The sequence below is a fragment of the Delphinapterus leucas genome, chromosome 1, assembly GCF_059928025.1.
Source record: "Delphinapterus leucas isolate spDelLeu-1000000601 "Yukka" chromosome 1, BTC_Dleu_Yukka2, whole genome shotgun sequence".
NCBI lineage: Eukaryota > Metazoa > Chordata > Mammalia > Artiodactyla > Monodontidae > Delphinapterus > Delphinapterus leucas.
The window spans coordinates 186009350-186024816 of NC_143129.1; the positions used below are offsets into that span (position 1 = coordinate 186009350).

General features: G+C 60.7%; 1 protein-coding gene across 8 annotated transcripts in view; it reads left to right on the plus strand.

Moving 5' to 3' along the window:
- Positions 1-651: 651 nt before the first annotated feature.
- Positions 652-15467, plus strand: part of PLEKHG5 (pleckstrin homology and RhoGEF domain containing G5) — a 29459-nt gene continuing 14643 nt past the window's right edge. Inside the window, exons 1-3 of one of the 8 annotated variants that reach the window (XM_089901873.1) lie at positions 654-962; positions 1867-1943; positions 2619-2703. Coding sequence is in view for 7 of the 8 variants with exons in the window: in XM_089901871.1 (XP_089757997.1) it covers positions 959-962; positions 1867-1943 (81 nt within the window). In the remaining variant the exon portion in view is untranslated. Of the gene's footprint in view, positions 963-1866; positions 1944-2618; positions 2704-15467 lie in introns of those variants that run through there. The other 7 variants (XM_089901871.1, XM_089901870.1, XM_089901869.1 and 4 more) reach the window with 7 other exon arrangements.

Genomic DNA, 15467 nt, shown 5'->3' on the forward strand with positions numbered 1-15467 from the left:
AATTGAAACAGAGGTCAGGACAGCATCCCCTGGGGGGTGGGGAGTGGCTGGCAGCTCCCATGAGGGAGACTTCTGTAGGGGGGCTGGTGGTGCTCTGCTTCTTAACCTGCGTGCTGGTTATTTTGTAAAAATACGTTTTGTGAACATTTTCTGAGCTGTGTACTCATGAGAGCTGCACTGTTCTGTACATATTTATTTAAATATTTAAAACTTCCATAAAGTTTTAAAAATGCTAACCAACACAGAGATGATAGTAATAAAACAACAGTAGCCACCAAGCCCACTCCATTTATGGAACCCTTACCCCCACAGCCGACAGCATCTCTAAATGAGGGGAGGATCCTCTGCTGGGGGTGGAGGACAAAGGGTGCAGAGATCTGTCCTGACCTGCATGCCTATCTACAAAAAGGCACCATTTCCACTTAGACGGTACCTTTGGGGCCAGGAGAAATAGCAGAGTTGTCTAAAATGCCTTCATTCCCACTTTCCAGGAGATTGAGAAAATGTCTCCAGACCACATCAGAAACAGAGGTGTTTTCTTCTGAGGTGGCTGGGAGGCTGAGGGAGTTGAGGGGCGGAGGGATGGCCTTTGGTCACACCCACGACTTTTCAGAGAGGAGGGGAAGGCTCCCGTTGTGGGGAGGGAGGATGGGTCGCGTCCTCCCGGCAGATGCCCCGCACCCGGGGGCAGGCTCTGCCCAGCGGGGGTCCAGGCTGAGGGGCGCAGGGGGCGGGGCACGGAGTCCCGCCCTCCGCAGGCGGGGCCGCCACTCGGCTCCTCCCACCGCCCACCTGCCCCGCCCCGCCTCTAGCCGCAGAGGGTCCCGCGGCCGCGGCGCTCCGGCCTCTCCCCCGGCGCTCGGCCGGCGTCCGCCCCACGCCGCCGTTGCGCTCGCCCCCGGCCGGCCCGCGGCGCCCCCCGCACCGCCCGCGTTCCCGGCCTCCCGGCGCCTCTTCCATGGGTGAGTGCGGGGCCCCCGGCCGGGCCTCGCCATGCAGGCCGGCGGGCCTGGCCGCCTCCGCGCCGGCTCGGGGAGGGCGCGGGCGAGGGGCATCGCGGGCAGGCCGGGGAGTTTGGGGCGGGGGAGGATCAATGGGAGGGCAGGGCCAGCTCCTTCCCCTCGGCAGGCGGGGGCTCAGCCTGCCGTCTCCTTTGGGGAAGGCCTGCTCGCGGTGGGAGGTAGACGCCGGTCTCGGAATCAGGGATGCGGGGGTCCAAACTGTGCCCCGTGTCGGGGCGCGCTTCATCACCCCTTCCCCTGGCCCTGCAAGCTGACCGCGGCGGGCAGCCTCTTCTCCCCCCTTCCTTGTCCCCTCCGCTGCTGCGCCCCAGGAGGAGAGGCAGCTAGCTTGGAGGAGACCAAATGCTGGGTCAAAGACGGACAGCGGGTGAGGGGGACCACCCCAGGATTTTGCGGGGGAGACCATCAATAGAGGCAGCGATGTGGAGGACAGGGGTAGGAAGGGATCTTGGGCCCATCGCATCCCCCTTCCCCCCATAGTCTTGCAGGGATCCCCCAGGAACCCTGGGGCCCCAAGGTCACTGAGCCACCCCCCTCCCCAGACTAGTGGTACAGAGAGAGGGAGCTGCTCATTTCCAAAGACGTTTTCTCCCCCTGGAATCTGGATACTTTCCCTGGGGAGCTGCTACAAGAAAAGGGCTCTGCTAACAGATTCCCGTGCAGATAAGTTGGCATTTAAAAGAGAAAGGGACACTGCCCTCCTTTGAAGGGTGCATTGAGGAGACGGCCCCACCCATCCTCTGGTCAGGAGGCTCCTGGGGCCCCGGGGAGCCTGGGTGCCCCAGCCTGGGGTGCACCCTCCCTGGGCCCCGCCCGACTAGTAACCCTCTTCTCTCCTTTGCAGAAGACCGGAGCCTGGCTGAAGAGAAGGGGCTGTGCTGTCAGAACCCCGACTGCATGGACAAGGGGCGGGCGGCTAAGGTAGGGTGGCTGGAGGGCCTGGGAGCAGCTGGGGGCAGAGGGGACAGGGCTCTAACTGCACTCTCTGTCCAGGCCCGGAAATCCACAGGGCCCTGGCAGGGGTGCAGCTGGCCTGGCTACAGGGTCGTGTGGGTTCAGGGGTGGGCAGGGCCCCAGGGTGGCTGGCTTAGGAGGCAGAGGGGCTGACCCCAGTTCAGAAACAGTGGAGCGGGGGGGACTTCTGCAAGGGCAGCTGGAGCAGGGGTGCCCCAGAGCCCTTTCCTGCACTGCAGTCCTTACAGCCCTGAGGTGACAGGAGCTGCCGCTCTATGTCACAGATGAGGAAACTGAGAATCAGCAAGAAGGGACACCCCCCCGTCCCGCCCTCCACCAAGGTTCCATTCCAGTGCCCAATGGGCACTCTTCCTGGGGCACCAGGCCACTCTTCAGGCCTGGGCATGGGTCAGGGACACTTTGGGACTTTGTGATAGTGACTATGGGCCTGGGGATGACAAAGGGAAGAAGGGACCAACTGGTCGTGGAGTGTCAGGTCTTGGGAGCTACGAGTGGACAAAACAAGAGGGATAAGGATAGCAGTGATGGCGGGGCACTTCTGCCTGGTTTGTGCTGGGCTCTGTGCCTTCTGTGCTGTGGCAGCTCTGCTGGGAAGGTGTCGGTCATTGCCCTGTTTTCCAGATGAAGATACCAAGGTTCAGAGAGGTCCTGTGACTTGGAGGAGGCCCCACAGCTCAGGAGAGACCGAGCAAGGGTTTGAACCCAGGTTTGGCCCTTCCCAGCACGCATTTGAGTGACAATAGTTGTAACTGCCACAACTCACTGTGGGCACTGAGGACTCTGTCTCCTGCCTCTGGCCTTCTGACATCTGTCCTGTCATTATTCTCATTTATAGTTGAGAGGTAGCAGCCCACCTAAGAACACATCGCTAGGATGTGGTAGAGCTGAGATTGGAACCCAGAACCCAGATCTGTATGGTGCCAGAGCCCTGTTTCTAACCACTGTGTAGCTCAGCTCTGCCAGCTGCAGGAAATTAAAAATGCCACCCTGTTACCCCCTCCATCCAGACACACGCGCTTACATTCTGCACAGGAAGACCACGGTTAGAAGGAACGTGGAGGACTGTTCCGCGGGCGGGGAGAGGAGGGGGAGGCTTCCAGTTGCCGTGGTCACCAGGCAGGGGGGTGGCTGTGATGTCAGATGCAATCTGCTGGCACGGATGGTGCCTGGCATCGGGGCCCTGGTGTTGGCTGGTTGCCTCTCCCCCATATGGGGGCTCCTGGCAACAAACTGGCCTCAGTTATCCTCAGTTACATCCTGCCAGGGGCCTGCGAAGCCTTGGGCCCTCTGCCTGACCCGCAGGGATGACAAAGGGGGCCAGGCCACACTGTCGCAGCCTCTCCTGTGGGCAGCTGCTCCTCCTGGGGCGGGCCCACAAGCTGCCGCGGGAAGGGCGAGGGGTGAGGCCTGTGAGATGAGAGCTGGTGTCAGAGCATGTGTGGGCCCTCTGCAGCTTCCAGGTCCCAGCCCTGGGCTGCCTGCAGCTCAGCATGGCTGACATTGGCATCAGCAGCCAGAGGGTCACCCAGCCTGCAGGGGGAGAGCCCAAGTCCTATCACTGGTGGGACCCACTCTGGGACAAATGACACAGACTTGGGGGACAAGGATGCCTGAGCCATCAGAGGGAGAAGGGCTAGTCAGGGAGGACATCCTGGAGGAGGTGACCTCTGGTGGAAGTGAAAACGTGGATAGGCAGAGCAGAAGGCAAGGGCCCTCCAGGAAGGGGGGACTGCCACAGGCAGAAGTGCAGAGGCAGGAAAGAAGGGGTGGGAGGCAGGTCTTGCCAAGGGTATGAGCAGGCTGGAGCAGAGGGTGAGAGGAGGTGAATGACACCCAGGTTTGGTGAGAAGGAGGAGAGAAGAATATCCTATTGTTGTTTTCTATTTTCTGGCCACACCGTGTGGCACGTAGGATCTTAGTTCCCCGACCAGAGATCGAACCCGTGCCCCCTGCAGTGGAAGCGCGGTGTCCCAACCACTGGACCACCAGGGAAGTTCCAGAATATCCTATTGTTGGTGATAATAATAACCAGCAGGCAGGTTGTTGGGCCCTCATGCTTGTCTCACTGAACCCTCGAGGGAACCTCAGAAGAAATGCATTATTATTATTCCCACGTGAAACATAAGGAAACTGAGGCTCAGAGAGATGAAAGAACTTGCCCACATCACACAGCATGACTGGCACAGCTTGGCCTGGAGTGAGACGGAGAGCATCGTTCTCCCTCTCCTCCCCAGCCATTCGAGGAACGGCTAGCAGGATGTGACTAGCTTTCTGAAGGAGATGACGTCATTTATTCATTCACCAAATCAGCTTTAAGCACCTGCTGTGCCAGGCCTGGTTCTAGGCCCTGGAGATCTCCAGGGAACAAAAGTTCTGCCCTCCTGGAGCTGCATCCCAGCCCCACTGGGAGGAGGAGGGAAGTGAGGACTTGGGTTTGTCAAACTGGCCCCCCAGGCTACCCTGAAGGGCCATCTTCCAACAGGGCTTGACCCTTCCACTTCCGGGCCCACCCTTGAGGGTTTTTTTGTTTGTTTGTTTATTTATTTATTTATTTATTTATTTATATTTTTGGCTGCGTTGGGTCTTTGTTGCGCGCGCACGGGCTTTCTCTAGTTGAGGTGAGCGGGGGCTACTCCTCATTGCGGTGCGCAGGCTTCTTATTGCGGTGGCTTCTCTTGTTGGCGGAACCTGGGCTCTAGGTGCATGGGCTTCAGTAGTTGTGGCACGTGGGCTCAGTAGTTGTGGCTCGCGGGCTCTAGAACTCAGGCTCAGTAGTTGTGGCGCACGGGCTTAGTTGCTCCATGGCATGTAGGATCTTCCCGGACCAGGGCTCAAACCCGTGTCCCCTGCATTGGCAGGTGGATTCTTAACCACTGCACCACCAGGGAAGCCCCACCCTTGAGGTTTTATTTGAGCCTCTCCTAGGTGCTGGGGCTTTTGAGATAAATCAGCCACCTCACCCCTACCTCCTGTCCCTGGAGTTCATTCTAGAGGGATGGGGGTAACCAGGATGGGCTTCCTGGAGGAGGCTGCTGGTGTCCAGAGAAATGAGGGGGTATTGAGCTGGAAGAAAGCTGAGTGAGCCAGGAGGCTTTCTGAGGATGTAAGGAGCGAGCAGGGCTGAGGAGGGGCTGGGGAAAGGGAGGCAAAGCTGAAGAGGGAACACCCTGATGTCCAGGTGAGGTGTCTGGATTACCTGCCTTGGGGATGACTGGAGGGAAGGTGTGTCCCTACCCTTCCCCAGGATGAAGATGTATAGAGTAGCCCATACCTGGGAGCTCCAGGGTCACAGCCCACCCCTTTCCCGCTGCATGACCCTGGGCAAGTCACTACACCTCTTTGAGCCTCAGTTTCCTCATCTGGAAACTGAGGCTTCTCAGGCTGCAGCAAGGGTGAAAGAGGGCTTCCATGCCAACTGCTTAGCGCAGGGTGGCTTCCTGCAGGTGTTCAAGAGGGTGCTATCTGCAACCACGTGTCCATCTTCCTTGCAGGGGGAGAGAAACCCCTAGACCTCGTGCGTGTCCTCCTTCCCCTCCCTGAGATCTGAGACCTCCTTGGGTTCCATCCCAGACCCCAGCCAACCCCACCCAGCCAGACAAATGTTTATTGCACATCTGTCCAGTTCCCAGGGCAGGTGTCCTGTCGGGGAGACGGAGGAAGTGTTTGCTCCCTCTGTCCCAGGGTGCCGGGTGATGACACGGTGGGTGACCCCGCCCTGCTGCAAGTTAACCACGGGGCAGAGTCTGGGCTCCCTTGAGCTGGGCACTCTGATGAAAGTCTGTACAGGGCACCTCGGGTCACAAGGGGACATGGAGGAGGGCTGACACTGGCCTAGGGGACCACATTTGAGGGGACAGAAGACTTGGGGGTGTTTATCCTGGAGATGGGACCCTAGGGCATCATCCTTAAAGGTATTAGTTCTAGCAGCCGCCATTTACTCAGCACCTACTGTGTGCCAGGCCCTGCTTTAGTGCCTCACCACAGGGACCTCATCTAGGCCTCACCCGCACCCTGTGCAGTAGGGACCACCCCATCTCCATTTTAGAGACAAGACACTGAGAAACAGGGAGGTGCGATGACTTGCCCAGGCAAGGCCAGAACTCAACCAGGTCTGTCTGTCCTCAGAGCCTACCATGTCTAAGGAACTGTCAGGAGGAAAGGGAGGTGAGTTTTTCTGCATGGGTCCCAAGGGGCCTGGCAGGGAGGTGAGCTTTGGTTCAGTATAGGCAAGAGTTTCCAACGGCTGAAGCTGTTCCCTGATGTATAGACAGTGAGTATCCCACCCCTAGAAGTATTTAAGTGGAGAGAGTGGAGATTCAAGTTGATGACTTCAGAGCTCTCTTCCAGCTTAACAGTGGGCTGTGAGGTGGCAGGGATGAGTCGGGAGGGTGGTGTGTGTGTCTAGGGGAGGGGTTGTCAGATGAAGACCAGTGGCCACAGGGCAGAGGAAGGGGTGGATCTGAGGTCCTTGTGGAGAAAGAATGGGCAGGATGTAGTGAATAATGGGAGAGGGAGTGACCTATTCTCCTGGGCAATGCTTTGGGGGTAAGAGGTAGGAGGCCAGCCAGGGTGCCCTTGAGAATGGCCAGATTCTGGGGATCTCTGGAGGTGGCTGGTCTGTGGAGATGCTAGTCAGCTGTAGACAGGGGGCAGTCCAGTGTGCAGCTGGAGAATGGGGCAGGACCAGAGGAGCAATGCAAGGGGAATTTGGGGGCTTTGGCTAAGTAATTTGGAGGGGAGAAGGTGAAGGCCTGGGGTGCCCAAGAGGCAGAGACAGAGGACCCACCTCATGCTACCTGGCGGAGATGAGCTGCTCTGGTGTGGACCAGCCCCAGAAAGGTCAGTGCTGACAAGGAGGGTAGCTCCCATTAGGAGGGGGCTCCAGCAGCCTGGAGGCCCAGGCCTGGTGAGGGGCCTGACGGAGGTGGTCTAGAATTGGCAAAATGCAGGTAGGCCTGAACCCAGAGGCTCCCGCGGGGGTCCCAGTCCAACCACGCCCATCTGCTAGTAGGGAAGCGGGGAGGTGTGCCTGGGGCTGGGTGGCCTGCCTTCTCAGTGGGATCCCTGTGTCCCCAGACACTATCTCCACCTCCAGTCCTGAGGGCAGAGTTATTCTAAACTCAAGATGCTGGGAACCACCAAAGGGCGGAATGGCCCCCTTTTTCAGGACCTGCTAGGCGTGGGCCAGGAAAAAAGAGGGAGGCACGGAGCAAGGCGGGCCCGTTTCTCAGGCGCCGTGGAGGGCGCCGTTCAGAATCCAGCGGAAGCGAGCCTGGCTTGGGGCGATTCCCGGGACGGGCTGGGCCTGCGGGTCCCCCCCACCCCCGCCTGGACCCCGGGGGGCAGCGTCCCGCCGCGGGCCCTAGGCGGGGGCGGGCGAGCTCGGGTCTTCAAGCCCAGGTTAAAGACTACAGACTTTGAACTTTCCGCAGGTCTGTAAAGGGCAGCCCCCTCGGAAACAGTGACAAGCGCCTCCTCCCCTCTGTCCACAGCGCGGACCCTAGATTAGCTCCAAGCGCCGGCCGTCCCTCCTGCCACCCCCCTGGGCCGCCGGGTGGGGCGCCGGGCCCTTCCCGGGACTGCAGACCCTCCCCCGTCCCAGCCGGGCGCGCCGATGGTACGTCCCGGCCCGCCCAGGTGGTAGCGCCCGCGCCGGCCTACCGTAATTCCCCTACGCCCAGCGCCCCTAGCCGGCGCAGAGCGGACCGAGCCCGCCGGGCGGCTCCGGTCCCCCTTTCCCTGCGGGCCCGTCGGACTCTGGCAGCCTTGGCCCGAGCCCCAGCCACTGGGGAGGAGAACCTTGTCCCTAGGTGAGTCTCACGGGGAAGCTGGGGTCCGGACGGGGGTGGGTCCGGGCGCCAAGACTCTCCCTGAATGAATGGACAGAACCCTGGGTGGAGGGTCCCGCACAGTCCTAGGCCAGCAGGTGGGTGTCGATGGGCGCCACTGGCTCTGCCTCCGCTTACTTGAGGGTGGAATGGGCTCCAGCGCCCGCCTCCACAGTGACTCTAGGGTGCGGTCGGCCGGGAGACATGGTCGTGAGGAGTCTGCAGGGCCCCAGCCCTGGTGTGAGGGCTGCTGGTGGGGCGAGGGCATCTGAAGGGGCTTTGGCGCGGCTTGGTTGGGCGGTTTCGGCGACCTTGCCCCATCTGGGCGTCCGAGTCGGTCCCAGGCGGAAAGCCCTCTCGAGGCCGGCAGGGGGCGCGAGAGTCTGCACCTCAGGCAGCCTGGGCCAAGCCTGGCCCCCGCTAGGGGGAAGGGCAGAGGGACAGGACCCATGAAGCCAGGAGAGGCCCTGGCCCACCTTGATGAAAGACTGAGGACTTGGAGGCCCAGGGGGCCCGGGGCCCCACAGATTCCTCCATTGCCTTCCCCAGGTTTGGGGGGCTCTAGGAGGATCTCACTATTTCTCTGCCCCTTTGCCAGAGTCCAGGCACACAATGGGACCCAGCAGCCATCCCTAGATAGAAAATTCTAGAGAACTGGCCAGTGCCCTCTTCACACAGGTGGGGAAGGGCAGAGGGGTAGATGGGCCCCAGAAGCAGTTCTCCCGCAGCCCAGGCCTGTGCTCTCTGCCCCACTCCCTCCCAAGGAGCCTTTTGTGTGGCTCTGAAGAAAGAGGCGCCAGGAGAAGGGCACAGGCTGCCACGCCGGGGTCCTGGCTCCAGGATCTGGCACATCTGTGCAGGGACTGAGCAGGAGGTGAAGTTCATGAACCACAGCCTTTCCTTCTCCCCCTAGCACTGACCAGTCCCAGCTGTTCGGCTCCCTGGGGAGGAAGGGGCCTTGCTGGCTTCTGCAGCTGGTGCAGTAGGGCTGGCCTGCAGAGAGGTGCTCTACACCCCTGCCATCTGCCCTGCACAGGGCAGGGCCTTAGGGCAGGCTCTGCATCCGGGTGGACCCCAGAACCCGAGGATGAGGGGTGAGGCCGAGGCCTAGGGGAAGGGAGGAGCCAGGTGGGCCGCTGGGAGCAGGAGAGCAGCCTGGCAGAGCTGGCTTCCCACTGGTCGACGTATCCACGCGTGCGGCCTCCGCCCCTGGATTTCCAAGGTACCAGATGGGGCCCTGGGGCTCGTAGTCTCCCAGGGGAGCTTAGCTCGGATAGGGAGCCCCTGGGCAGGGGTATCCCCCTGGCCAGGGAGCCCCAACTCCTGGTTCTAGGCCAGTCTTCTGTGGACAGAGCACAGAACTGGCTCCAGACCTTGGCCCAGACCTGTGACCTCTCCTAGACAAGGAGCTCCCTCTCCCACTGCAGACCAGGCTGGGGCCCCAGCCCACTGTGGGGGAGGGGATGCCCACAGGCCTCTGCTTTTCTGGGGCTGGGGAGGTGGTGCTGGGTGGGAGTGGGAGGGGGCTCCTGCCTTGGCGACTCCATTATTCATCAACCCCGGCATCTGGTTTCTGGGTATCGGTTTCAACAAGCCAGTCCTGACTCATGAGCCTGGAGCTGCGGCTGGGCTGGGGAGGGGCCCCCTCCCCAGGGAGTCAGGGGCCGGGACCTTTTGGGCCTGCGCATGGGCCATTTCAGCTCTCTTGTGTAGAGAGGAGGTGGGGACCTCAGAGCCTGCTGAGGCCTCCTCCCTCCCCTGGTGCAGGGGCCTGGGGTGCCTTTCCTCCCCTGCTCTGCAGGTTCCTTGACCCTGCACTCTTGGCTCTGGGGCAACAGGGCCCTGGCTTTCTAAGGAGCAGCCCCAGCCCTGGATGGAGGACCAAGCAGGAGCATGATTCAGGGTGGCCAGAACCTGGTCACTCAGGTGACCTCTGGTGACCTGTCCTGGCCGAGCCCTGATGGTCTCCACTTGATGCAACCTGGTTACCCCAGGCCAGTGGGCTTGTGGATCTGCCCTGTCCCCAAGGGTGTGGACCTCAAGGCCCTGCTGCCCAAACCACCACTTGGCTGGCCTTCATGTCCCCATGCCTTCCCTGTGCCTGAGGCACATGGGTAGTGGTCCAGTGGGCATCTGCTGTTAGTACAAGTCACTTTACCTTCCCAAACCTCAGTTTCTTTGTTGAATGGGGGTAGTACCAGTGTTTCCTCCTTATGGTCTTTTAGAAGAGTGAACAGGACTTCGCACAGGCCTGGGCACTTGGGACTGCTCAGTGGCTGGCCACGGGGGGCAGCAGTTGGGGCGGGGGCATGTGCAACACCTCCAAGCTTTGAGGTGGAAATGGACCTGCCTGGGGCCAGCAAGCCAAGGTCATGGATGCTAGGAGGAAGGAGAGAACCTGTGGACAGGCAGTGGGGAAAGCTTTGTTGACTGTTGGCCACAGAAAGGGACATCCTGGCCAAGACCTTTCAGGCCCCAGTGGCCTCCTCTGGCACGAAGCCCCTTCCTCCGCTTTCATTCATCCATTTATCATCTAGTCTGCACGGAGCACCTACGGTGGCCAGGACTATTCTAAGTGCCGAGGATGAAGCGTGGGCCAGACAGCCAAGACTCCTGGCCACTGGAGAGGATAGTCTAGCAGGGAAAAGTGATAATCAAGAAGTGAGCAAAGAAATAAAATAATTTCAGCTAGCAGTAGCTGCTTCGGAGGAAATGATTCGGTGTAAGGGGTTTGAGAGTTCCAGGGTAAGGGGCTATTTATTTTGAGAGAAGGGTGAAGGCCTCCTTGGGAGGTAGCAGTTAAGGTGGGGCCCAGTGCCAGCTGTTGGAAGATCAGGGGCACATTGTGTCCCAGACAGAGAATGCAGAGGTGCAGGCTCTGAGCTTGGTGAGTTGTAGGGATGAAGGAATCCAGCACGGCGGACCACCCTGTGGAACTAGCCAGACGGCACGGTAGGAGCCAGGCCACAGTTGGGATTTTATTTTAAGCAAGATGGGAAGCCACAGGAGGGTTTGTGGGGGAGTGACATGATCAGGCTTTAGTTTACAAGAGATCTGCCAGTGGTGTGGACAGGGGGATGGCTCAGGATTTGGGAGCAGAGGGGGTCCTGGAAAGCTCCTGGCCCGAATAAATTGCTGCTCTCCCACCCTCTTTCCACCCAGAACCAGATTGAGGGGGAGCTGACTAGGGGATGGGGGGGGGCTGATGACAGCATGTCCCCCTCCCCCATGGGTCCTGAGGAGTTCCCCAGGGAGGCCATTCCAGAACCTCAGAGTCAAAAGTCTGGGTGTCAGTCCTGCCTGTGGACTTTTCCCTTACTTTATCCGCCACGCGATGAATGAAGATAACAGTGCCCGCCTCCGCCTCCCGAGAATGAGTGTAAAAGCGCTTTGACAACCTACAGTGGGGACCCCGGCACCCCAATCCTGGTCGGCGTCCTCGCCAGTCTCTGATGAGCGCCCCCTGGCGGTAGGGCACCCGGAAGCTCCCGCGTGGCCCCTGGGCCGGAGGGACCAGCCCGCAGCAGCAGGGGCCTCACAGAAAGCTGAGTTGGGCTGCGGGGTTTTCCGCGACACCCCCGTCTCACTGTGCTCCTGGAGGCTCCCCAAGGACTACCCTCTCCGCCCCGCGCGCCTGCCTTCCGCCCGCCGCCTCCACCTGTGGTCACTGGCGCCCCTCTGCTCCTCTGCTAGCACCACTGGCCTGGGCAGTGGGAGCGGGGGTCCCCCGGGCTCAGGCTCTGAGCCGGGGATCGCTTGGATTGTGGGCGGGCACTAAGAGGACCCTCAGGAGGGCCTCTGAGCGCCGGCTGTGGCTGAGGCGGGGAAGTCAGTGGTCAGAGCAGAGACAGATGTCCTCGGGGCTGGACAGGGAGCGGGGGTCTGAGGACCCGGAGAGGGATGTGTCCCTGGCCCGGTCCCCCCTTTTCTGCCGCCAGCATTAAGGGAGCTCCCTCAGGGGAGGGGGAAGAGGTCCCCCGGGCTGAGGTTCTGGGGCGGGGGTCCCCAGGGCTGGGGGGAAGGGACTGAGATGCCCTTTCGGCCGGGAGGGATCTCCTGTGCCCCAGCCGTTTGCGTTGGGGTCGGGATGGAGGTCTGAGCAGAGTGGGGCGCCCGCGGGACTGGGCGGGGGCCGGGATTCCGCAGTCAAGGCGAGGGCGTTTGTCACCGGCGGGCCCCCTGCCCCCAGCATCCAAGGAGTTCCCCTGGAGGAAGAAGGAGGTCCGGGAGGGACCCTCTGAGCCCGGGACCTTTGGGCCGGGGGTCAGAGCCGGGCTGCGGGCGGGAGGGTGGGTGTTCCCCGCCCCCGGGGTCCCGGCGCGCTCAGCGGGCGGGCGCGGCCGCACAATGGCAGGAAGCGGGGCTCCGCGCTTTGTCCGGCGGGCGGCGCAGACCGCCGCTTCCTCCGGCCGCCATGGGGACGGGACCCGGCGTATCCGGGCGCCGCGCGGCCTCCAGGCCGAGCCCCGGGCTGCCCTCCCGGGACTCCGAGCTCGGCTGGGCGGGGGGTCGCGGCCGCCACGGGGAAGACCAGGTAGGGGAGCGGGGTCCGGGCGGGGAGGCCGGGGCGGGTGCGCGCGCCCTCGTCCGCGCGCGTCTCTAAGCGGATGGGCAGGAGGCGGTCGAGACCCCTGCCCCGGGTGCACACCGCGGGGGTGCGGGGGGCGATGAGGGGCTGGGGGCCTGGGATGTGTCCCCCACCCCGGCACCAAGGGTGCCAGGCAGCGGAGGAGACCGCCAGCGCCTGGCCTTTTGTGTCTGGGCCTGACTCCGGACACACCTGTGGGTCCCAGGCCCTGGACTGGGCCACCCCTCCCCCTTTCCTTCCTCTGCCCAGGCCCTGCCCACACTCCTCCTACTCCTGCCTCTGGCCAACACCCTGGTGTGACAGGGAAGACTGACTTCTTGTGCCCCCATCCCTGTGGGGATCAGCCTAGACCATGATCCCCAAAGGGCCCGGCCCCCCGTTATTTGTAAAATTGTGGTCCATTCTTTGCCTGTGGAGATGCAGCGTGACCTGGCTGTTCCATCTGGTGGGCTCGCCCCTCTCTGGCTGAGTCCTGGGGACTTTTGGTCCTGGACCTGCTATCCGTCTCTGACTGGCTGGGGTGCTGTTACCCTCAGAGGGTGGGCGTGGTGGGCAGCAAGGAGGTGGGGAGTAGACCCTGGGTCTGAGAGAAGAGGCCCAAGAATCTGGCTTTGGGAAGGGGCTGCCCTGCTATAGTGCTGGGGAGACCCCCAACCCTGGAGGGGATGGAGGTGAGAGAAGGGGTGGGGAGCAAACAGTGTGGGCTCTGCCCGCCCGAGGGGGGTTCTCGGAACTTCATCCTCAACCAAACCTGCTGAATACTCACCTGCTTCAGATCCTGGGCCTGACTCACATCGCCCCTGGTGTCCCTGAGCCTGGGGACTGCTGGGAGGATGGGAGCAGAGAGGGTCAGCCATCAGCTGGGTTCCCGTCGTTATTATTAGCATTAGTGTCTGGTAGTAATAGTAGTAGCAAGAGGAGAAGGAGAAGCTGTGGCGGAGTTAAACAAGGCCCACCACGGTGCTGGGAAATGAATATTCCCGAGTCTCTCCAGCCCACTGTCTTTGCAGGGCAGGGTACATAGTAGGTGCTTGATAAATATTTGTTGAATGCTTAATCTGCCTTAAAGAGTGAATCTTTGTGAAATCTGCCATCTATATACTGGATTGGTTTAAAAATGAAATTGTGGCACAGAACCAGGGACTTGGGCTGGAAGGGTCCCAGAGACCGCCCCCCCCCCAAACCCTTACAACGTAGCATGGCTCCTGCCGTGTCCAGGCAGGAGACCAGGGCCTGGGCAGCTGGTAGGTCCGCAGTCCCACTGCCCAATGCCAAGCCTGGAACCAGAAAAATGAAGCTGTCAGGGAAATGGCGAGAGGCCTGGAAGGGGTCAGGGGGGCACCTGTGCCAGCCTGGCTGCCAGGCTGGACACAGAGGGTAAGAGGGCTGCCGAGCTGGCAGGCTGTGGGACTCCTGGGAGGAAAAGACAAGTGCTTTCCCCGGATTTGTTGTCAAGAAGTGATGCTCACGGCCGTGGGTCCCAGCATGTGCAAAGCTAGGCCCTGTGTCAGAAGTGCCCCGGGGATGCCAGAGGGTGGGGGGCAGAGCCATGGAGGAGAATAGGGGTTTTCACACTTTTTAAAAAATGTTTTGGGGGCTTCCCTGGTGGCGCAGTGGTTGAGAGTCCGCCTGCCAATGCCGGGGACACGGGTTCGTGCCCCGGTCCGGGAAGATCCCGCATGCCGCAGAGCAGCTGGGCCCGTGAGCCATGGCCGCTGGGCCTGCGCGTCCGGAGCCTGTGCTCCACAACGGGAGAGGCCACAACAGTGAGAGGCCCGTGTACCGCAAAAAAAAAAAAAAAAAAAAAAATGTTTTGGTTTGTTTGTTTGTTTAGTCTTTTGGCCACACCACGCAGCGTGCAGGATCTTAGTTCCCCGACCAGGGATTGAACCCGTGCCCCCGGCAGTGGAAGCGCAGAGTCTTAATCACTGGATCGCCAGGGGAGTCCTCACACTTTAGCAGTAGATCAAGTGAAGATAGAAACAGCTGCTCTGCTTAGAGTGCCCCTCACCCTTGCCTCCAGCACCGAGAACACACTTGAAGACCCCTCAAGAAGGGTGTGGAAGTGTGGGGCGCCTGGTGCTCAGGCTGCCATCGGGAATATGGGCCATAATGCCCAGGGCCCAGCCCCCCAGAAACCAGACCCCCCTGGAGCAAGTGGCTTCTGTAGTCTGCCTCCTGCCAGCTGTCATTTCTGTGTCCGTGTTCCCTTTCTGTGTGATGGAGGAGTGGAAGGGACACAAGAGCCAAAACATCAACCATAAAGCTATTCAATGTAACTGATTTCCTCTTGTCTCCTTAGCCCCCCAGGCTGGCCCGAAGCCAGCCTCCCCCACTCCTCTCTCCCTTCTCCACTACCCAAGAGATGGTGTGAATGTGGTGAAAATGTGGGCTCTGAAGCTACATACCCTGGGTTCAAGTCCTGACTCCACTGGCTGTGTGACCTTAGACAAGTTACTTAACCACTCTGAGCCTCACTTTCCTCATCTGTAAAGTACAGACAATCGTAGCCCCCACCTTCTGGGATGAGGATTCCCCCAGTGCAGCCCCAGGCACATGAGGACCATGTTATCAATGATCAGACTTTTTCAGCTCCCTCTTTCCTCCTCTCTCGGGCCACTTTCTCTGCTGTCTAACCCATTCTCACCCTGTCTGTCATCTTGAAAATCTCTGATCGGACTCTCTCCAGCCAAGATCTCCAGTGATCCTCCATCACGCTACTTAATAATTGAACCAGTATTTATTGAGCGGCTAGGACTGGCGACCAGGCAGCCAGCCCGATGGGCCAAAATTGCTGTCCTTGTAGTGCTGGCGGTGTGGAGGCAACAAAGTGAAGCGTGCGGACTGTCCACCAGTGGGAAGCCTGCAGGAGAGAAGGGCGGCGGGGTGGAGGAGGTGACCGGGAGTGCAGAGGAATGAAACCTTAGAAGGGTGAGACGAGGACTTGTGAGTGAAGGTCTGCAGGAAGGGAGGCGGCTGGTTGGTTATCTCAGCATCTGAGGAAAAGCATTTCAGGCTGGGGGATTAGCAGAAGCCCAGGCTTAGCGGTGGAGC